The 25,141-nt window shown below is 34.9% G+C and overlaps 1 protein-coding gene across 2 annotated transcripts in view; it reads right to left on the bottom strand.

Annotated features, from left to right (window-relative positions):
• The window catches only part of LOC126821229 (thrombospondin type-1 domain-containing protein 7A-like), a 241,053-nt gene that overhangs the window by 61,626 nt on the left and 154,286 nt on the right, over positions 1–25,141 (bottom strand). For both annotated transcript variants that reach the window (XM_056101468.1, XM_056101467.1), the window contains exon 23: positions 7,112–7,312. In XM_056101468.1, coding sequence (XP_055957443.1) covers positions 7,112–7,312 — 201 coding nt within the window. The remainder of the gene's footprint in view (positions 1–7,111; positions 7,313–25,141) is intronic.

Genomic DNA, 25,141 nt, shown 5'->3' on the forward strand with positions numbered 1-25,141 from the left:
GTGAACGTTGTATACTGTCCAAATCACCCATGCCAAAGATTAAACCATCAATAGGGAGTCTATCAACGTCCCACCCTCTTCAGATCCATGCTATTGATTTTACACTTTTAGAAAAATCGTCATCAGGAAAAGAAAATGTTCTGGTGATGACCGATTTGTTCACCAAATTTACACAAGCCGTTCCAATAAAAGACCAGAAAGTGACGACCGTGGCCAAAGTTCTGGTTCACGAGTGGTTTTACAAATTTGGTATACCCAACAGATTACACAGTGATAATGGTAGGAATTTCGAAGGGAAAGTCATCCAGGAATTATGTGGCCTTTATAATATAAAAAAAAGTAGAACTACTCCGTATCATGCCCAAGGCTATGGAAGCCTATAACTACCATTCATAATTTCTACTTTTCGCCTCTTCAGAACACGAAAGTCGAAAAGTAGAAGTTACGACAAAATGTGAGGCGACAAGACGGTATAAAAGCCAAAATCAACTCAAAAATAGGAAATTAAGAAATAACACACCGCGATAATAGCGCCCCCGTTTTTTCTTAATTTCTACTTTTCGACTTGCATTTTGGCTTGTATACCGTCTTGTCAGTAAGTAGGCGCCAACACGCTATACAAGCCAAAATGCATTTCGAAAAGTAGAAATTAGGAAATTAACACACTGCGCTATTAGCGACCTATGATCTGTCGTACTGTCGACTTTTCGACTTTTCTACTTTTCACCTAGGAAGTTATTGTAGTCTCTGTCTTCCAGGTCACATTTGAATACGCGCAATTCCCTTTAACAAAAATGTCTGTGTGATAGAGTCTAGTTGGTAAATGAAAAAGCGTGCTGAGCGAGACCGATTTTTACGATTCTGACGAGTGAGGCAGATGTAAGCCCCGCCTCTTTCTTGTTTAAGTCGCTCCCATTTTATTTGAAGGTCGAGTTTAGAAAGGACTATTTATTGTTAATATAATAATTGTTATCAATACATTACAAGCTTTCAATTTGTTAACCCTTTCAATGCTAGACGTAAATCCACTGCCTGTGCTAGACCCTTTTTTGAGGAAAAAAGGGAGGTTGGAACTGAATGCCAAGCAGTACTTATGGAAGCTTTTATGAAAAATCTTTTTGTCTGTTGGGATGGGCATGAGGTTGGGCTAAGAGGAAAAAATAGAATTTTGGAAATTTGCATAATAATGTAGTCACGTGACGTCATGGCGGCCATTTTGGATTTCTCATTTCACACTAAAGCTAACACGAAAATGAATTTTTCTCCATGAAATACTTAAAAGATATTGTTTTTTTTACTGGATTTTGATAAAGATATATAAAATGAACAAAAATATCAATAGCAGCCATGAGCAATGCCGCTGCGAACACGCGCATCACGTCTCCCGCTGCCATGACCACGTGCGGATTGCAATACCTTGTTTTTACTTTCACTTTCACTTTCATCCCCAAGTCCCATATCATTATCAATATAGTCAGTCAATAGATCTACACATTCGGGAATCAGGAATTACCTACGTATTTTACGATCCAGCAGGCCAGCATTATTATCAACATCAGAATTATTGTCAGAATCTACTGCAGACACAGGGCTATCGTGTTCACATTGGGCTTGTTCATCATGCACGGGAGACATAGCTAGCCATGGGCAGAACGTCGCGCAACAAATCACACACTTCATAATACCAATCACTGTCCTGACTACTATCATTATCAAGTAACTGGAAACGAATTATGTGTATCACCCGCCTCGAAATTGTCCACATGTTGGTCAGCAAGACGTCATTCACGACTTTGTCGAGAGTGCATCGTCTACGTTGTCACAATGCACTCCGCCATTTTACGGTTTGCTGCTTTGAAACACGTGGAAATATGTTCTAGTGTATAGAAAATACAATAGATGGCACTTGCAGTTACGGTACTAATTTTAGCGAGGGCTTTACTGAGTACACGGTAATACCGGGTACGGGCATTTTACCGACATTTTATAATACCCGGTACTACCGGGTATACGCAGTGAAAGGGTTAATCCTTTGTAATTGTTTATCCATATTATTACTTCTCTCATCTTGTTTATTCTTAATTATTGATTAATCTGTTACATGGTTTCCAATTGTTAACTATATATTGCACCACATTTTTGTTATAAATCATTATTTGCTTGATAACGATATCTGTATGTGTATCGAAACGTAGCATGTTAATAAATTCAGAAGTAGTATATCCATATAAGTGTTTTTAATTTGTGAAATCTACTTCTATTTGTCTTATAAGGATTATTACTAAAGTCTGTTCGACAAAAATCATAGTTTCGATTATCCACTTACTCGTTAAATCGAGAAGGAAAGTTATGCAGCAAATCGGATAATAATCCAACAAATATCGCAGGCTAGCGTTGATTATAGTCTGGATACGTTAATCAATGTCTAATTAATAGTTTATATAACATTTTAGGTCTAAAGAAAGACATAGAATATGCAAATTTAGCTCTTGCATAATGCATGTTTAATTTATATAATACATAGAAATATTTTATAACCTTTCAAAATTAAGAAAAAGTCCCAGCGAGGCCGATTAGGCTCTATACGCGGTATTGGATGATGTATTTCCGTGTTCCTGGGATATATAAGATAGTGTGCTTAATATACGTAACACATTAGAAAGAAATATCATTATTTTATGGAAATCAATTGAAAAAATATCCGCAAATCTTTTAATCGTATAAGAAAAGGGCTGACTGCTAAGCGAGGCCGGTTGTCTACTTCATGTGGAATAGCGCGATGAATTCCGCTATTTCTGTGATATTATTCTTAATTTATATAATACAATCACTTAAATATAATTTTTCTATGAAATTTAGTTCATAGAAATACTTTATAATCTTTCAAAACTTAAGAAAAAGTCCCACTGATAAGCGAGGCCGATTGTATACTTCATGTTGTATAATGCGATGAATTCCGCTATTTCTGTGATATACATGATATTATTCTTAATTTATATAATACAATCACTTAAATATAATTTTTCTATGGAAATTAATTCATAGAAATACTTCATAATCTTTCAAAATTAAGACAAGGTCCCACTGCTAAGCGAGGCCGATTGTATACTTCATATGGTATAGTGCAACGAATTCCGCTATTTCTGTGATATATATATAAGATACAATTCTTAATTTATAAAAAGCAATCACTTAAATATTGTTTTCTTTCTATGAAAATTAATTCATAGAAATACTTTATAATCTTTCAAAATTAAGAAAAAGTCCCACTGCTAAGCGAGGCCGATTTTATACTTCATGCATATCGAGGCCGATTAGGCTCTATACGCGATATTTGGTGATGAATTTCCGTGTTTCTGGGATATATAGTATAATGTCCTTAATATACGTAAAACGCTCGAAAGAAATATGATTATTTTATCAAAATCAATTGAAAAAATATCCCCCAAATCTTTTAAACATAAGAAAAAGTCCCACTGCTAAGCAAAGCCAATTGTGTACTTTATATGGTATAGTGCGATGAATTCCGCTATTTCTGTGATATTATTCTTAATTTATATAATACAATCACTTAAATATAATTTTGCTATGAAATTTAATTCATAGAAATACTTTATAATCTTCCAAAATTAAGAAAAAGTCCAACTGCTAAGCGAGTCCGATTGTATACTTCATGCATAGCGAGGCCGATTAGGCTCTATACGCGATATTGGATGATAAATTTCCATGTTTCTGGGATATAATATAGTATAATGTCCTTAATATACGTATTTAACGTTCGAAAGAAATATGATTATTTTATCAAAATCAATTGAAAAAATATCCCCCAAATCTTTTAAAGAAAAGAAAAAGACTGACTGCATTGCGAGGCCGATTGGGGGTTCTATATGTAGTACAGTGCGATGGAATTTACTATTTCTGAGATATATAAAATAAAAATGAGAGAGAGAGAGAGACAGAGAGAGACAGAGAGAGAGTGGGTGGGTGGGTGGGGGGATTTAACGATTTAGTGGAAGATCGAACATCTCATTTTTGCAACTACGATACAGCGAGCCTGTTTAGATTCTCTGTGAGATAGGGTGATGGGTTTGCCTACTAGATATAAGATAATATTCATCATTTATATTAACATTCAAGTATTGAAATTAATGGAGAAAATTTTTACAAGATATAAACATAAGAAACGGGTGCAGGGAGATCCAAACTCTCATTTTAACCACAACTAAAAGTAATATCAAGGCCGTATATCGAACTGTCAATCAAATTGACTGACATACGGCCTCGCTCAGCAGCGGTCTCGCTCAGCACGCATTTTCATTTACCAACTAGACTCTATCACACAGACATTTTTGTTAAAGGGAATTGCGCGTATTCAAATGTGACCTGGAAGACAGAGACTACAATAACTTTCTAGGCGAAAAGTCGAAAAGTCGAAAAGTCGACAGTACGACAGATCATAGGTCGCTTATAGCGCAGTGTGTTATTTCTTAATTTCCTATTTTCGAGTTGATTTTGGCTTGTATAGCGTCTTGTCGCCTCACATTTTGTCGTAACTTCTACTTTTCGACTTTCGTGTTCTGAAGAGGCGAAAAGTAGAAATTATGAATGGTAGTTATAGGCTTCCATACAAGGCAATGGACAATGCGAACGGTTCAACAGGACTATGCATAATCTGTTGAAATCACTGTCACCGGAGAAGAAATTGCATTGGCCGGATTACTTACAAGAACTTGTTTATATGTATAAAATCACTCCCCATGCGTCAACAGGCCATTCTCCCTACTATTTACTATTTGGACGGGAACCCACCTTACCAATAGATGCTATATTTAAACTGAGAGAGGACGAACATTTATCTGTCAGTGGTTGCGTTACTGAGTGGGTCGCTGATCATCAAAAGAAACGAGCCGGGGCAATCGAACGCTCCAAAGTTATTTTAAAACAGAAAGCCGATAAGCGACAAGAAATATACAATCGCAATACAAGAGAAGCACCGATAGATAACGGAACCATAGTACTATTGAAAAGTCATCCCCCAGTGGGCGTAATAAAATACAGGATGAATGGGACCCCACGCCATATGTGATCGTTGATAGATTTAGCAACAATGTTTATTCTGTAAAACTAGCCGATTATAGTGGGAAAATCGTCTGATGAAGATAGTTGGGAAATTATAGAAATGCCTTTGCTAGATGTGAATAGTGATAAGGATGTGCATAGTGAAATAGTAAGTGATGTGCCTTCAGAAACCGATAATTCTAATTTCGCCGAGTTAGACCACTCTTCTGAGATAACAACGGTAAGGCACTCTTCAAGAGCTACGGCGGGCAAACACCCTAACCCCCATAAACTGCCCCAATCTGTTATACAGCATAGTGTTCATGTTCATAAAGAAACGACTGTATAAATTTGTAAAAATGAGATATTTTAAGATTAAATTTGTATAGAAAAAAGAAAAAAATGATTGTAGAAGTTAACTGTATGGTTTTGTTAATTGTTATATTTTTAGATTAAGTTGTGCGAAAATATAAAAACATGATTTTAGAAGTTGACATGAGTTGTGTATTAAGCTAGTGGTTGGGATCTTATATCGAGCATTGATGAGGACATCTATGACCTGCTCGCAGCGCCATGTGTAACCTGTCAATAGATACATTGTTTCCAATTCGTGTGTCCATAGACCAAGATAGCAATCTGCTTCCATAGTAATTGTTAAACTCCCTCAGATTTAATTATGTACGTGTAATATATTTTGGATAGTCAATTATTTAGGAAAGTTATTTTACGACTTAGTCAGGTTAACATGTATGTTATATTATAATTATGTCCATTTAAATTTATGTTATATTATAATTATGTCAATTTAAATTACGCGCATTGTGAACTATACGGTGTCATGTGACCAGTTTATCCAATGAACATTTGTCAGTAGGGAAGCTCAACTAATTAGTATTCAGTGGGTCTGAAGAGCTCGAGGGTGGTACGCCATATTTCAACCTCGAAGGGTTCCATTGAATGGTTGGTACCGTAGTTGGTGTTGCTTCTGTGTTCCCTTACTTAGGAGATTGTTATCTCTGTAGATTCTTAATAAAATAATAAGATACTATTGGTGTTTCTTCTGGTTACATAATGTCTTGGAATTGTGATGAATTAATTACTAATGTGTTACAATACTGTTCACAAAAAATTGCTTTAATCCATTTAGTAAGTCATTTTCTAGAATGATTAGATTAAAATGCCTTTCTGATTGTGAAATCGTACTGACGCTTTTTTTGCTGTTTAGTATATTTCGGAAAAGGGGGGTAACTTCAGTACAGAATATCTCGCTAACTATCGATAGGGTTTATCCTCTCATGACCCCGATACTGCAGACCAAATTTGAAATAAATCTGTTCAGAACTTTTTCGGCAAAGAAGGGTAACTCCAGAATGGAGAGTTCGTTCTGTCGGGAATCCAATGCCTTCACACCAAATCTGAAAAAGTGTGGTTAAAAACTGTGGCCACTATTGCATTCACACGATTTTTCGGCTATAATGGGCCATAACAAAAGGTCGAGGAACACTGATTATCAGTAAAGATCACCCCCTTAAGATCCCAATGTTTCAAACCAAATTTGGAAAAAATCTGTTAAAAAATATAACCTTTATCGCATTTCAAGGTTTTTGGAAAAGGAGGCATAACTTGGATCAGAGGGTCCGATGTACACCAAAATCGAACTCATTCAAGATCTTTTGATCCTGAACATAATTAATATATGTTAAGTTTCATCAGAATTGGACAAAAATTGTGCCTCTGCAGAGTCTGCAAAATACCTGTTAAAAATTCAATAAAGTTAACTTTTAACATGTAAATGTGAGCAAATAAACACTATTGGACTTTTGATGAGCCCGAAAATCAAAAGAAATTGTTACAATATTATGAAAATTTGACGTTCTATCACCAGGTTTTATATTAACTTCTTTGATTGTTTCTAAATTCTGTGTGTAATAAAATATAATGCATCAAAAATGCCTAATATGACATTTCAAAGAGTAAAAAACGAGGACTTTGAGCCACTGCAAATTTTTAACAGCTTAATACAGTATAATATAGCTTATCATTGTGTATTTACCTGGTAATGTTAATGTAGTTGTTTCTATAATATCTGTATCATTAGCCTCCATTACACAATCTGTTATAATTCCATTAATATAAACTGGTTTAAAATGAATAAAACACTGACATACATTTGTATCTATACAATCAGCATGTTTTGTACATACTGGATCACATTTTAACACATCCTGTGGTTTATTATTCTCATCACATCCTCCTAAAATATAGAAATAAAAGAATTTAACATGTCTAATACAAACTACTGACTTATTTATCACTATCTTAAACCAAATGACAGCTTTCAGAAGATACCTTGAATGGTTTCCAAGACCTGTATTTCAACATCTGTGACATGCTAATTGTTCTGTCATGTTATAATAACATTGTCAATTAACCTAGGTTATTTAAGACACTTTCTAATTGCTATGACATTTAAAGAAATATATAGAATATCCAATTAAATTTGTCAAAAAATATGATAATTAAAGAGAAGAAGCGTATGGCACTAAATGTTAAATGAGGAGCATGATGTTCAGTGAAACAATCATTCTCTATTTCTCTATCAAATTTGATTTCACCTATTGTGTATGAACATTTAGACATTTTTATGGTTTGTTCTCACTTTCCCAGCAGATTAACCCTACTAATTAAGCGGATAAGGGATTAGTTATAGATTAGTGAGTTATACTCTGTTTTAATTATTGCACGAAACAGTTCAATTTAACCTATGACATGTATGAACTATAAATCACTGTCTGATTTTTCGTTCATATGTCAAAGGGTCGAAGGTGTAGATATAAGTTTATGGAACCATTTCTACACTGAAGGTGCAAGAACAACCAAAAAATATGTTGAAAGTTGGCATTCAAAGTTAAAGAAAGTATCGTCAAACCACCCGAATATTTTGAGATTCATAGAACTACGTCAGACAGGGTTACACAGAGATACAAATTTTACCATATGGAAATGGAGGCGTTGCAGTCCAAAGAAAAGAAAATACATAGAATTAAACAGAAGAATACATGATGAAAAACAAAGATTATGAACTGGTTTGACGACTTTATATGAATATGGAAATTCGATATCACATTAAGTCGGATTTTAAATATACATGTACAATACTAAATTTGTTAATAAAATAACTTGTATGTAAAGTAGTTAATATTGATATGAAAAATATATATGTACACGCTAAATTTGTTAATAAAATAACTTTTATGTAAAGTGGTTAATATTGATATGAAAAAGACTATAGTTTTAACACCATTGTTACCCTAATTAGTACTGGTCCAATGATTTTACCTGGAAAACAATAGCTGCTGGGAAAGTGAGAACACCCCATTTTTATACGCCCACATTTTCATGTGGATGTATATTGTCATTGCCCCTGTCCGTCTGTACGTCTGTCCGTCCACAATTGTTTGTGAACAGTCTACAGGTCACAATTTTTAACCCATTTCAACGAAACTTGAAATATAGGTTTATCACCCTAAGATATCGGTTCCTTTCGATATTGGCATGTATTGGACTGTAACTTCATGGATTATGGCCCCTGATTGTACCAAAAATCACGTTTTTAGCTTGTGAACACTGTAGAGGTCACAATTTGTATCCGATTTAGTTTAAACTTGAAATGTATGATTAAAACCCAAAGATCTCGGTTCCTTTCGTGTTCGCGCATATCGGAACGTAACTTCCGGAATTATGGCCCCTGATTGTACGAAAAATCGCGTTTTTAGCTTGTGGACCCTATAGAGGTCATAATTTTTATCTGATTTAAAAAACCGTATTATTATATCACCGTTAAACCCAAAGGATGGCTGACAGACAAAATGGCCGCCGTTCGTTCTCAAATAGCGTAAAAATATGGTATATCAAGGTTGTGGACCCTATAGAGGTCACAATTTTTATCTGATTTTGTTGAAACTTGAAATGTAAGTTTATAACTCAAAGATCTCGGTTTCTTTCGAGATTCATGATATCGGACCGTAACTTCCTGAATTATGGCCCCTGATTGCATTTTTAGCTTGTGGACCCTATAGAGGTCATAATTTTTATCTGATTTAAAAAAACGTATTATTATATCACCGTTACACCCTAAGGACGGCTGAGTTCGAATTTTCGTGAAAATCGGCCCAAAGATCTCGGTTCCTTTCGATATTTGCGCATATCGGACTTTAACTTCCTGAATTATGGCCCCTGATTGTAAGAAAAATTGCGTTTTTAGCTTGTGGACCCTATAGAGTTCATAATTTTTATCTGATTAAAAAAACCGTATTTTTATATCACCGTTACACCCTAAGGTCGGCTGAGTTCGAATTTCGTGAAAATCGGCCCAAAACTGGCAGACAAAATGGCCGCCCTTGTTCTCAAATAGTGTAAAAATATGGTATTTCAAGGTTGTGGACCCTTAAAGAGGTCACAATTTTTTATCCGATTTTGTTGAAACTTGAAATGTAAGTTTATAACCCAAAGATCTCGGTTCCTTTTGATATTCGCGCATATCGGACCGTAACTTCCTGAATTAGCTTGTTCTTTATCCATCTCTCGAAAATGTGGGCGTATCCTGCCTGGCAGCTGCTGGTTACAATGATATTCAAACAAAACCTGCTCAGACAGATGGGAATTAATTAAAAAAAAATACTGCATTTGACAATAACTGTCCAGACACCATACAATACAGTACAAATATAGCCTAAACTAAATTGTAATGAACAAGACAATGTGCATTCTTTTTTATAAAATAAATACATTCTGCTCAATATGAAATTTTAGTGTAATTTATATAACTTGGTTGTTAAGATACTTACGAAAGTAAAGAGGTCATGCAAAATTTTGTAGATCTCGAGATGCTGCAGTCCTGTGATACTTTCTCGAAATCCCTGGTAATTTTCTCAAGATCTCAATTTAATGTTCTCGAGATCAAAATTTAATGTTCTCAAGATACCTTGATAATTTTTCTGAGATAGTTCCATCCTGAGTTAATGATCTCAAGAATTTGAGTTAATGTTCTCAAGATATTGACATTTCTATGTAAATTTTCTTGAGATCCCGTGTTGATATGAAACCTATATGATAGTGTCTCCATGTTGTGAAACAACCATGCATTGGCCCAATTCTTCGCACAGAATTTGATAAAAAAAAATACCTAAAAAAATACTCATGCATTTGTTACAAAGGAAAACTGCTAACTAATAAACGAATAAACAGACAATCAAAACGGTTCATTCATACTGTTATGGTCCCTATGTATAACATTAAATTTGAAATATGATCAAAATCAAGAGGTTTCATCAAATTTGAAAATAAAAATCCTACCGCGTTTGAAGGTTTGAATTACAAGGATAAATCCCACGGAGCGCCGAAAATAAATAGGGTTCCTCTGCTTATGAGACCCTGTGATCCTGTGATAATTTTCTTGAGTATTATTATATGTGCGCGTAGTTTTTAACATATTGTCACAACCTGTCATTTCAGAGTTTACCCCCCTTTCCCGAAAACCTTAAAATAAACCAATAGAGCCTACAGTTTTTAACAGATTTGTTTCAGATTTGGTGTGAAGCATTGGGGCCATGAGAAGACGGCCCCTATCGATGTTTAACTCACCTTGTCGTTCTGGAGTTATTCCCCCCCCCCCCCCCCGTTTTCTGAAAACCCTGTTAACGCATTAGAGACTACAGTTTTTAATTGATTTTGTTTTTCAAATGTGATGTGAAGCACTGAGGCCTTTCGATTTCCAATACTCTGCATATTTCTGTTCCAGAATTACCCTCTTTGTCTGTATTTTTTTTCAAATATGGGACGATGGGAGGATAAACCCTATCGATATTAAACAGCATTCTGTGACCTTCTGTTCCTTAGTATACCCCCTCCCCTCTCCCTGAAAGCCTTGTTAACGTTATAGGGCTTCACTTTTTAAATTTCGTGTGAAGCACTGGGGTTATGAACCCGATTGATATTGAGCACTTAGCAATCTTCCGTTCCGAAGTTACTCTCCATTCTTTGAAAACCTTGTTAACGCGATAGGAACTGTCCAAGAGATGTAAGTTTGTCTACGATATCACACTTGGCGAAAGTGGACGTTAAATTGTTTTCTTTTTTAAAAAAAATAGTAAAATTGATGAAGGTAAATTATTATTAATTGTATCGATCAGATCACATGGTATTATTATTTTTGTTTTTTCTTAACATTATGTATAATTATAAGACCGAACCAGTATTTCAAGCATGCCAAAATCGTTTTCATCTGTATTAAGTATATATTTCTCTTGGATATTGTTTCACTGAAATAGTTTTGAAGAAATACTTGTTTCCAGAAAACACAAGATTCATTCAATCATTGGTGCTATTTCCCCATTATTGGCCATTTTTATGCCACAGGGGTAAGTCGTCTTTACCGTGTCAATGCAACATTTAACAGGTGCTATTATCCAGTAATCCCGGCATATTTGCAGAGAAATTCTCTCTGACAAATGTAAACAATCCAACGTGTTCCGTCTCATAAAAGGTATTCTCTGGTCTATTTATGGCTATTGACCCTTGACCTATGACGATCTTTGCTTTTATGGTTTCTGATTGGCTTAGAATTTGATTTTTTCACCCGATTATGGCTACACTTGACAAATATAGTTCGAGACGTAATTCGAGTTCAAGACGTATTGTGCAATGCATCGGAACAGAAATGTATGCGAAAGTGACGGCCTACTTCTTAAGTTATGTAACAAAGCCACAGATTTTCACCCGGAATTTGCTGGGACGAGATGAAACGATTTTCAGGGCTAAATCACTGCCTATGTAGAGGTCACAAGTTTTATCCGATTTGGTTTAAACTTGAAATGTATGTTTATAACTCACAGATCTTGGTTCCTTTCGATATTCTCACATATCGGACCATAATTTTGCCTATAACGTTTTTTAGGACTTTGAATTCTGTCTTATGGTTTGGATTGTTCGTACTTGGTTTTATTTTATTTTTATTCCTGAATTATGGCCACTGATTGTACGAAAAATCGCTTATTTAGCCTGTGGACCCTATAGAGGTCACAATTTTTATCCGATTTAAAAAAAAACGTTTGGATATATCACTGTTACACCGTAATGTTGGTTGAGTTTGAATTTTGTGAAACACAAACAAAAACTGCCAGACAAAATGGCTGCCCCTCTAGGCAAATAGTGTAAACATCTGGTATATCAAATATCAAGGTTGTGGACCCTCTAGAGGTGGAGCCACGGTGGCTAGGTGGTTAAGGCGCTGGCTCGCTAGCCTGGAGGTCGGGTGTTCGATCCCTGCATTGGTCGAGAAAGTTCACCCAGATTTTCCAACGTGGTTTCCCCTTGTCAGTGGTGCAGGACGGAGGGCCTGACAAGTACAGCTGTCTAGTCCTTCGGATGAAACGAAAAACCGAGGTCCCGTGTATATATTGGATTGCACGTAAAGGATCCCCTGGCAGTTATAAGATATAAGAGTTGCCGATAGTCCCTCATAGCACACTGTATGGCTTATGCCCGTCTTCATTAGCCCAGTATAGGAGCAGAACAGCAGTAGGACATTAAACCCCATTTCATTTCATTTCCCTCTAGAGGTCACAATTTTGATCCGATTTTGATGAAACTTGAAATGCATGTTTATAACCCAAAGATCTTGGTTTCTTTTCTTATTTGCGCATATCTGATCGTAACATCCTGAATTGTACGAAAAATCTTGTTTTCAGCTTGTGGTCCCTCTAGAGGTCACAATTTTTATCCAATTTAAAAAAAACATTTTAGTACTTCACCGTTACACCCTAATGATGGTTGAGTTTGAAATTCGTGAAAATCGGACCAAAACTGCCGGACAAAATGGCCACCCCTCATTTGCAAATAGAGTAAATATATGGTATTTCAAGGTTGTGGACCCTCTATAAGTCACAATTTTGATCCGCTTTTGATGAAACTTAAAATATATCTTTATAACCCAAAGATCTTGGTTCATGTCAATATTCATGAATATCGGATCGTAGCTTCCTGCATTATGGCCCTCGATTGTCCGAAAAATCGCTTTTTGTTTAGCTTGTTCTCAATCCATCTCTTGCAAAATGTGGGCGTATCCTGCCTGGCAGCCACTGGTGTTTAGAACATACCGACATCTTTAACTTGCTCTTTCTCAAAACTAACTTTTCTGACTTGGGCAACTTCAAACAGCTATAGCTCACTCAATTTTCGCCCAATTCATACCAACCATACATCATTTTTATATGCCCACATTTTCATGTGGACGTTTATTCTCGTCGCCCCTGTCCGTCCATAATTGTTTGTGAACACTCTACAGGTCACAATTTTTATCCGATTTCAATGAAACTTGAAATATAGATTTATCACCCTAAGATATTAGTTCCTTTCGATATTGGCATGTATCGGACTGTAACTTCATGGATTATGGCCCCTGATTTACGAAAAATCATGTTTTTAGCTGGTGAACACTGTAGAGGTCACAATTTTTATCCGATTTAGTTAAAACTTGAAATGTATGTTTATAACCCACAGATCTTGGTTCCTTTTGATATTCGCGCATATCAATCAACAACTTACTAAATTATGGACCCTGATTGTACGAAAAATCGCATTTTTAGCTTGTGGACCCAAAAGAGGTCACAATTTTTATACGATTTCAAAAACAAAATGGCCGCCCCTCGTTTGCAAATAGTGTCAAAATATTGTGTATCAGGGTTGTGTGGACCCTCTGAAGGTCACAATTTTCATCTGATTTTGATCTTGAAATGCATGTTTATAACCCAAATATCTTGGTTTCGTCAATTTTAGTACATACTGAATCGTAACTTCCTGAATTATAGCCCCTGATTGTACGAAAAATCACGTTTTTAGCTTGTGGTCCCTCATGAGGTCACAATTATTATCCGATTTAAAAAAAACGTTCGAAAATATCACTGTTACGCCGTAATTTTGTCTGAGTTTAAATTTCATGAAAATCTGATCATGATAATTCGTATGGAATTACTGTAAACATCTGGTATATCAAAGTTATGCACCTCTAGAGGCCACAATTTTGATCTGATTTTGATGAAACTTGAAATGCAAGTTTATAACCCAAAGATCTCGGTTTCTTTCAATATTCGCGCATATCGGATCGTAACTTATGGCCTTTAATTATACGGAAAAATCACGTTTTTAGCTTGTGGTCCCTTTAGAGGTCGCAATTATTATCCGATTTAAAAAAACATTCGGATATATCACCATTACACCGTAATGTTTGTTGAGTTCGAATTTCGTGAAAATCGGGCCAAATCTGCTGGACAAAATGGCCGGCCCTCGAACGCAAATAGTGTAATAGTCTCTATCATCCAGAAAAATATTCTACGAATATTAGTCTGGATGTGTTGTCAACATTTGAAAATAATAGGTCATTGGCTAGATTATCTGGTCTTTTACATTATCGTCTAAGGGAGTTAACTCCTCTTAAAACGATGTTTACGCCCTAGACTGGACAACTTGCTCTAAATGACGTCAGGCTGGTTCCTACGTCACTGCGCATCTCTTTCTGCGCACATTACCAATGTAAACAAAAACACGATCGGACGCTGAAGTATGCAATAAAGATGTCAACACCAATTAAATGCAGCAGTAGTTTATGTTTAGCTTGTGGATTAGAGCCGAAACTATGCAATTTTTTCTCAATAATGGAATTTAACGGAACAATAATTAATATTTTGGAATTTGAGAAATACGGCAATAAATCAAATGAAATATGACTCATGAGCGATTTGCCATAGCCAGTAGGCCTACGATTGTAACTGATTATAAGTGCTGATTTTAAACTGTCGCTTTGTTTGGGTTTAAGATAACAATAAGATGTCGCACGATCAACATTTAATTTGGCTAGAGCAATCTTAAGACATTAAAGAAAAGCTTAACAAATCTTCTAGCATTGTAATTCCAGTTTTAGGCCTGTATTATGCACATTCGGCACACCTCGGTTATTCCTACGAAATGCCGAATGCATTGTGTACTGAACTATAGGCTATTTAGATCAGAAGTGGTGTGCTGTCCTGCTGAAGTAAGAGTGTTTGTAGCAAACGCTGTTTTTATACATTTATAATCACTAGTTCATGTGTTATGTGTTATTATTTTCAATTGAAAAACACCTGATTTGAAAACCGGGACATTTAGGCATGTGAGAAGCCTCGGGACGGGACGACAAAAAAGGACCCCAAAAACCGGGACTGTCCCGGTAAAACCCGGAAGTATGGTAACCCTATTTCAATGGACATATTATAGATTTGATCAATATGATCATAGAGATGTCAAAAAAATGCTTCTAACATCTTCCCTTGTCGAGAAATAACTAATTTTCTCAGGATCACTTTTTAAGATTTTTTATCCTTTTTATTTTCCCATTTGAAAGTCAGCTAACTTAGTAACAAATTTTGTCAGGGTCACCTTTTTGACACATGCAACACATGTTAATAAATGTATAAATAGAATTGATATTGCTGGATTTGGTTGATTCTGCGACCATTTTATAACACGTCTGCAATGTTTATCTGGATATCTGTTTATCGGTTCCATTGGTGTCGGAAGTGATAAGTTCAAGTGTAACGTGGCACTGGAAGTGACATAAGTTCAAGGGTAACGTGGTGCCAGTGAAACCCGTCATTACTGCTTCGCAGTTCTAGTGATGATTGTTTTTACAAAAAAAAACAATCATCCAACACGTTGACCGTTTTATTTTCCACTTGAGCATATCTCAGAAATACTTGGCGGATCTGTACGATATCTTTGGTTTTACAGGAAAGTCAGCATGACTTAGAGATTAAACCTATTTCGAACATTCTGTGACAATGCGAAATTTCCGAAATCACCGAAATTGTCGTTTTTTTAAATGTCGCCATAATATGTACAATAATAGACGGATTTTAACATTTGGTACATTTGGACATAGCCGGAGACAGGGCAAATAGCTACAGTACTTCAGATTTTTGATTTTGGAAGAATCTTCGGTTATATTAGGCGCGAAACTTTGAAAATTTAAATTTTTACAAAAAACTTTTTTATTAATGAATATTTTTTGATGGTATTTTACACAGGATTAAATGGTCATCTGACTTGAGCAAAAATGTGAACAATACTTGTCTCAGTAATTCGGGTTAGCCGCCATTTGCTAATTCAGTTTTTCGGTCCTAGATCAATTATTGATTGTTCGATTTGTATAAAACAAATTTCATATGCTCCGTTTTCCGAAATGTCATTTTTTTGTTACCGTTAAAGTTTCCTGTCTGGACCGGAAGTGACATAATTTTACCAAAATCTACAATTTTGACCGTTTGGTACCACTTTTTGAAACCAAATATTATTTTTTTCAAATCTGGTATATCTGAAAGGGTGCTCCGTTTAAAGGCGCACAAAATGTCAGGCTCAGTTTTTTTAATTCCGATTTCGTTTTCAGGCTATTTTGATTAAAAGGTGAAAAAAGGTGTAAAATTAAGCTATTTACAACCCATCCAGCGTTTTCATATTTTAAAAAAATTTCTTCACAACTTTCATAAACTAGTAGCAATAATCTATTCTATACGGAGAGAATGTATGTGAAAATTAGTTTGTAATATGCGCATTTGCCTAGAAATAGGCAATTTTGCATGCATCACTTTTCACGTTATTTAGCCTGTAAAAGAGTCAATTATTAGTTGATTTCAATATTTTTTTACGATTTGATGCCTAATGCAAATTTTGAATAGGTCAAACCATTTTAACATTTACACTGTCACCAGAAATGACCTCATTTGGCAAAAACTGTATTTTTAGCATTCAAAACAGATATTTCATTCAAATGAGTCTGATTTGTAATGTTTTTCAAATTATGATATTTAATTCCAATCAACAAACAGAATGAACCCATACGATCATACAGATACCACAAAAGGGTTTCTAACTTATACGGTTGCAGAGAAATGGACTATTTTCTACAAGTCACTTTTCAAGGTTTTTGGTCTATAAAAAAGGCAATTATTATTCGATTTTCATAAAATTTTCACCATGTGATGCCTTATGCCATTTATGATTTCATAGAATTAATTTAACATTTTCATTATCCCCGAAAGTAATGTCATTTTTTAAAAAACTGTATTTTTAGCTTCCAAAACAAACATTTTTTTGAAGTGAGTTATATTTATTATTCGTTTAAGATTATGATATTTGATTCCAATGGACATATAGATTGAATCAATACATTCATATAGATGTCCAAAAATAGCGTGTCGAGAAATAACAATTTTGTCAGGATCACTTTTAAAGATTTTTTTCGCATTTTAATTTCCCATATGTAACATATGACATATGTAACACATGGGAACAAATGTATGAATGGAATTGATATTGCTGGGTTTGATTGATTCTGCGTCCATTTTATAACACGTCTGCAATGTTTATGTGGAAATCTGTTTATCGGTTCCAAGGGTAACGTGGCACCAAAAGTCACATAAGTTCAAGGGTAACGTGGCACCAGTAAAACCCGTCATTACTGCTTCGCAGTTCTAGTGATGATTGTTTTTACCAAAAAACAATCACCCAACACGTTGGCCTTTTTATTTTCCACTTGAGTATATCTCAGAAACTACTTGTCTTATCAATTCCGATATCTTTGGTTTTACAGGAAATATGGCATGACTTAGAGATTAAATATATTTCGAACATTCTGTGACAATGATTCTTATTTGTAATCATTTTAAAATTATGATATTTAATTCAAATCAACAAATAGAATAAACCCATACGATCATACAAATACCACAAAAGGTTCCTAACTTGTACGGTTGCAGAGAAATAGACAATTTTCTACAAGTCACTTTTCATGGTTTTTGGTCCATAAAAGTGTCAATTATTATCCGATTTCCATAAAAAATTTCACCATGTGATACCTTATGCCATTTATGATTTCATAGAACTAATTTAACATTTTCATTATTCCTGGAACTAATGTCATTTGGCAAAAAATGTATTTTTAACCTTCAAAACAAACATTTTTTGAAGTGAGTTATATTTATTATTCGTTTAACATTATGATATTTGACTCCAATGGACATATAGATTGAATCAATACCATCATATAGATGTCCAAAGATCACTTTTTAAGAAGTTTTATCCTTTTTAATTTATCACCGGTGAAACCTGTCATTACTGCATCGCAGTTTTCGTCTGAAAAGCCTATTGAGATTACTAAAGTTATTATTATTATTATTATTTACTGCGGGAGCCCATTTCTCCATGATCGAAAACAGATATCGATCTGGGGTTCAATTTTCTATCGGGAAACCATGTGGTGGTTACTTGATAAAGTAAATATGTATTGATTTATTGAAATTTAATTTTCGATATTTTGACATTTTGATATTTTTGACACTTTTGAACATAGGATTTCCCAGGGGCATTTTATCTGACCAGACAATGTAATTACATAGCCCTGTGACTATTTGATAAGCCAATCCGGTTATTAAAACTATGCCGACAATAATCTCCATACCGGAAGTATTCAAAAAATGAAAAAAAAAGGTTAAAAAAATAGCGCTCTTGCGAAAAACTTGATATCTCCATCAGATGTTAGCGAACCAAAAGTACTAAAGTATCGCTGGATAGCCCCATTAATGGACTATCATATGACATCTGAATGATACGATTTAGATGGCTAGAAAATAAATTATGGTACGCCGAAAATCTAGTATTTTCCGTTTTGGAGCATTTTGAGACGCCATTTTCTCGAAAACGAAAACTAAGATTTTTCTTAAACTTTTTTTTATTCAGAGTCCTATCGGTGGACTATGGCATGGGTCCAAAAATAAAAACATTGAAATAATACTATAAGTTTTCGAAAAAGAGCCTCAATCTTGGAAAAAAGTTGAAAAATCCTTAAATTACTGAAAATGCTCTTCTATTTTTCTTTCTTTGGAAAACAGCTGAATGGATTATTCTGAAACTTCTTGTACAGAAGGTTAGGTAACCAAACAACTTGTTAAAACTATCCCGACAATGATCGAAAAACCGAAAGTAGTCGAAAAAATATCCGATATTTTGAGAAAAAAAACATAAAAAGTAAAAAAAATGGTGATCTTGCGAAAAAAGTGATTACTACGTAAGATTTCATCGAATCAAAACAACTAAAGTGTCATTGGATAGCCCGAACAATGGACGATCGTATGACATCTAAATGGTAAAAATTCGCTGGTTAGGCAATATATAATGGGATGCTGAAAATTTAGTATTTTCATTTTTGGGGTCTATTCAGAAGCTTTCATCCCGAAAACTTCTCTTATTTCCTTTCTTAAACTTCTGTTACTTAGAGTCCTAATGGTGGTCTAGGGTGTGAATCCAAATTTAAAAGCCTCAATATAGTATAAATGGTCCAAAAAGGGCCACAATCTTTGAAAAAAGTCGAAAAATCGTTACATCTTCTTCAAATGGTATAAGGGAGATAACACATTGACATCAGACTACCAATTATTTAAATATCTTCTAATTTTCCCTTCTTTTAAAAACTGTCCAATGGATCTTTCTGAAACTTCTGGTACAGGAAGTTAAGTTCCCATACAACGTGTTAAATCTGTGCTCTTGCAAAAATTGTGATTTCACCGTCGGGTGTGACCGCATCAAAACATCTAAAGTATCGTTTGGTAGCTCGATGAATGGGCTGATTCTTGAAAGCCGGTTCAGTGCTGCTTGCAGGTCTAGTTCTTATTATCATTATTACTTTTTTTTTCCAATTTGATTGTATCTCAGAAACTACTTGTCGGATCGATTTGATGTCTTCGGTTTTACAAGAAAAGTGGGTGTGACTTAGAGATTAAAGATATTTCGAACATTCTGCGACAATGCGAAATGTCCGAAATCATCGAAGTTGTCGATTTTTGAAATATTGCCGTAATATTAACAATAATCGTCGGATTTTAACATTGGATACATTTTGACATAGCCAGAGACAAGGCACATAGCTACGGTTCTTTAGATTTTTGATTTTCGACGAATCGTTGGGAGATATTAGGCGCCAAATTTTGAAAATTTAAATTTTTACAAAATTATTTATGAATTTTTTTATGTGGTATTTTACCTAGGGTTAAAGAGTCATCTGATTTGACCAAAAATGGCACCATTTTTTTGTCACCGTTATTTTACTTGGCCGCCATTGGCTAATTCAGTTTTTCAGTCCTGGATTAATTATTTATTGCTCGATTTGTATAAAACAAAGTTCATATGCTCTGTGGTCTAAAATGTCATTTTTTTTGTTACCAATAAAGTTACCTTTCGGCAACGGAAGTGACGTAAATTTAGCAAAAACTACAATTTGACAGTTCGGTACCACTTTTAAAAGCAAATATTATTTTTTTCAAATCTGGTATGACTGAAAGTGTGTGCCCTGTAAAGGCGCAGTAAACATCGGGCTCAGTTTTTTTAATTTCGATTTCGTTTTCGGGTCATTTTGATTTAAAGGTGAAAAAAGGTGAAAAAATGAGCTATTTACAACCCATTCAGGCTTTTCATATTTTAAAATATTTCTTCGCAACTTTCATAAACTTGTAGCATTAATCCATTTGAAGAGAATCTATCTCAAAATTAGTTTGTAATATGAGCAGTTGCCGAGAAAATAGAAATGGTCAATTTTGCATGAATCACTCTTTACGCTATTGTGCCTGTAAAGGAGTCAATTATTAATGGATTTTCATAAAAGTGACACCATTTGATGCATAATGTCAAATCACAAAATGGTTTCTAACTTGTTCAGTTCGGGATTCATCCTTTCATGAAAATCTGAAATAGATCTGTTCAAAACTGCGGCCTCTATTGTATTCATAGAGGAACACAACTCTGGAACGAAAGCTTGTGGAATGCTAGAATGATAATGTTCATCCTCTCATGGCTTCAATTCCAACCATATTTGGAAAAAAATATGTTAAAACTATAGCCTCCAAAATTAAATTAGATCTTTTGTTCTTTAAGGTATATATTGTTAAGTTACATCTGAATCAAACCAAAATTGTGGCCACTGGACGGTGAACAAAATTGTATATGTTTATTTAACATTTTGCATAGAAGGCAGGGAGCATAGTCCAAGAAGTTTCGGTATGATTTGTACCAAAATCAACTCATCCAAGATTGTTTCATCCTGAAACGATATTTTAAGTTTCATCTAAATTAGACAAAAATTGTGGCCTCTAATATAGAGGATTCACACTATTACGTAAAGGGGAGGGGTCATTTTAACGGTTATCAAAACTTAATAAAAATTGTGAAATCTAAAGCGTACGCTTGTGACCTCTAGAGGGTCAAGTAGTTATCACGGGAAATAATCGAAGAAGTTATGATCCAATATTTGCCAAAATCGGACCCATCTGGGATCTTTGGATATAAATATATATTTCAAGTTTCAACAAGATTGTATAAAAATTGTGAAAGGACACACGAATGGACAGGGGTGACAGCATACTATGTCCCCATGAAAATGTGAGCATATAACAGCTACTGTTTTTGTACTTTGCTGTTTTTAGTTTAAATATTAACCAAATTTGGAGCTTTGTTATCTATATGTGTATATTCATCCGTAAATCAAAGAATATCAGTATAGAACCAGCGGCTACCAGGCAGGATACGCCCACATTTTGCAAGAGATGGATAGAGAACCGGCTAAACAAAAAGCAATTTTTTGTACAATCAAGGGCCATAATATAAACAGGAACCAAAATCTTTGGGTTATAAAGATATATTTGAAGTTTCATCATAAAGGGATTAACATTTTGACTTCTAGAGGGTGCATAACATTGATAAACCAAATATTTACACTATTTGCGTACAAGAGGCGGCCATTTTGTCTGGCAGTTTTGGTCCAATTTTCACGAAATTCGAACTCATCCATCATTAGGGTGTAATGGTGAAATATTCAAACAGCGGCTGCCAGGCAGGATACGCCCACATTTGTCAAGAGATGGATAGAGAACAAGCTAAACAAAAAGCAACTTTTCGTAACATCAAGGGCCATAATTCAGGAAGGTACGATCAGATATGTGCGAATATTGACAGAAACCAAGACCTTTGGGTTATTAACATGCATTTCAAGTTTCGTTAAAATCAAATCAAAATTGTGACCAAAATAAACCAAGATCTTTGGGATATAAACATGTATTTCAAGTTTCATCAAAATCGGATCAAAATTGTGAGCTCTAGATGGTCCACAACCTTGATATACCATATTTTTACACTGTTTGCGTTCGATGGGCGGCCATTTTGTCCGGCAGATTTGGTTCGATTTTCATGAAAATTGAACTCAACTGTCATTAAGGCATAATGTGAGATATTCAAATGTTTTTTTAAATCAGAATAAAATTGTGACCTCCATAGGGTCCATAATTCAGGAGTTACGGTCCGATATGCGCGAATATCAGGGTTCTTAATCCATTTTGAAATGAACCGGCCACTGAACCGGCCACGGTTAGGCCTAATGGATAGTCATCTTTTCAACAACAAACATGTTAGTTTATGCATACTCTATTCACGACAGTAATTGCATAATTCACTAATTGCGTAATGTATTTGGGATAAAAATAGCTGAAACTCCGTATAAACAAGACCTTTGTAATTGCATACTTGTATTCATACATCGCTATAATATCGACATTTATAGTCATATTATTATTTCAGCAACTTGCAATGCATATTCCTACTTTTGGTTTCATCCAACTAAACGGAAGTTATAAATTAGTAAAAACTACAAGTACATACAAATGTTTTTTTAAATTATTTTATTCGTAAGCACATGTTAATATATATATAAATAACAAAGTATATAAATATATAAATAACAAAGTAGCACAAATCAGTTTCCGTGTATAGTCGTAACTCGGAAATATGCTGTACGCGCGAAAGGTCATGTGGTCAATTGTCGTGATTCTGATTAGTTTATTTTTAGCATTATCCGTATACAATTGTCGGGATTTAATGCAACAGGACTAGTTCGGATATCTGAGAGGATCTCTTCCTCAATTTCACTGGATATTAAAGAAATAAATTCACCACAACAAATAAAATCACGATATAATTTTTTTGTCATTTCATGTCCCTGCTGTTCATAATTTCCGATGGCAATGTTTCTTTTTGCTATGAAATACGCATTTCGGATTAATGCCCGGTTTGAAACAGTTTCTATAGATTTGGGAATTAAACTCTTTGTTCTGTCATCGTCTTTCTTTGCTGCGCAGGTATGATTGTCAGATTAATACGGTTTTTTATTGGCCATAATTTGGTTGACCTATATTGGACGTGGGAGGATCCCCGGCTTTTGGAACTTCCATTGACGACGTGCATGCTTGAAGTTCAAGGTCAAGGTCAACGCCGCCATCACTATCTTCAGTTAAATCTCGTTTAGGTTTCCTGGTGTCATTCTGCCAGGTGTTCAAGAACTTGGCATGATTACCTCAATTAAGTTGTTTATTTATGAAATAAGCCGAAGGTATTCATTGTAATGATTGACTCTTTGATGGGTTTCTTAATCGACGAGAAATAATTAACTCTTTGTAATCGGCCGAAAGTAGATTGATTTATGATACCATAGTGGCCGGTTCATTGTTTTAACAATCGGCCTGATAATTAATTCTTTATAAATCGGCCGAAAGTAGATTGATTTGTGATACCTTAGTGGCCGGTTCATTGTTTTACCAATCGGCTAGATTAAAGATCAATCGGCTAAAGCTGACAAAAAACAGCCGATTAAGATCCCTGGCGAATATCGAAAGTAACCAAGATCTTTGGGTTATAAAATTACATTTCAAATTTCAACAAAATCAGATAAAGATAGGTTGCCAGGCAACGAATCATACGCCCATAGCAGCTATCGTCCGGGCAGTCAACAAGAGTTGTAGCATATTTTTACATTTTCCGGTAATGAAACATTTATAATACATTAAAATCTGATTAAGAGTAACAACTCATTAAGTAATTATCAGAAAACCATTAGAATTTGTTTGGTTTTTATAAAGTTCTGCCCCATGCTAACGTTTAGTATACAAAACTTTTAACATCATGGATTTAGCTGTTCAAGTCATAAAGATTCATTGAAAATCAATATGATTCTTCATCTCATGGCCTCAAACACCGTGTATAAATTTAAAGTCAATCGGATATTAACTTTAGCCTATAGAGCATCCACAAATGCTTGTGGACGCAGGACCGCCAGACCGCCGGACCGATGGACGGGGGTGACAACAATATACAACCACATTTCAATGTGGGCGTATAAAAATTGTGATCTCATAAGGGTCCACAAGCTAAAAACGTGATTTTTCGTACAATCAGGGGCCATAATCCATGAAGTTACAGTCCCATACATGCCAATATCGAAAGGAACCGAGATCTTAGGGAGATAAACCTATATTTCAAGTTTCCTTGAAATCGGATAAAAGGTGTGACCTGTAGAGTGTCCACAAACAGTTGTGGACAGATGGACGGACGGATGTCTGGAGGGACAGGGCGACGACAATATATGTCCACATGAAAATGTGGGCGTATAAAAATTGTGACTTCTAGAGGGGCCACAAGCTAAAACACGATTTTCCATATAATCAAGGGCCATAATTCAGGAAGTTACGATCTGATATGCACGAATATCAAAAGGAACCAAGATCTTTGGGTTATAAACATGTATTTCAAGTTACATAAAAATCGGATCAAAATTGTGGCCTCTAGGGGGTCCACAACCTTGATTGACATACCAATTATTTCCACTATTTGTGTAAGAGGGTTGGCCATTTTGTCCAGCAACGTTTGTCCGATTTTCACAAATTTCGAACTCGGCCATCATAAGGGTGTAACGGTGATATAATCAAACATTTTTTTAAATCAGATAAAAATTGTTACATCTAGTTTGACCACAAGCTAAAAACATGATTTTTCATACAATCAAGGGCTATACATATAAATCAGGAAGTTACAATCCGATATGCACAAATTTTAAAATGAACTAAGATCTTTGGGTTATAAACATGTATTTCAAGTTTCATGAAAATCGGATCAAAATTATGAC

This window comes from Patella vulgata, chromosome 5 (assembly GCF_932274485.2).
Source record: "Patella vulgata chromosome 5, xgPatVulg1.2, whole genome shotgun sequence".
Lineage (NCBI taxonomy): Eukaryota > Metazoa > Mollusca > Gastropoda > Patellidae > Patella > Patella vulgata.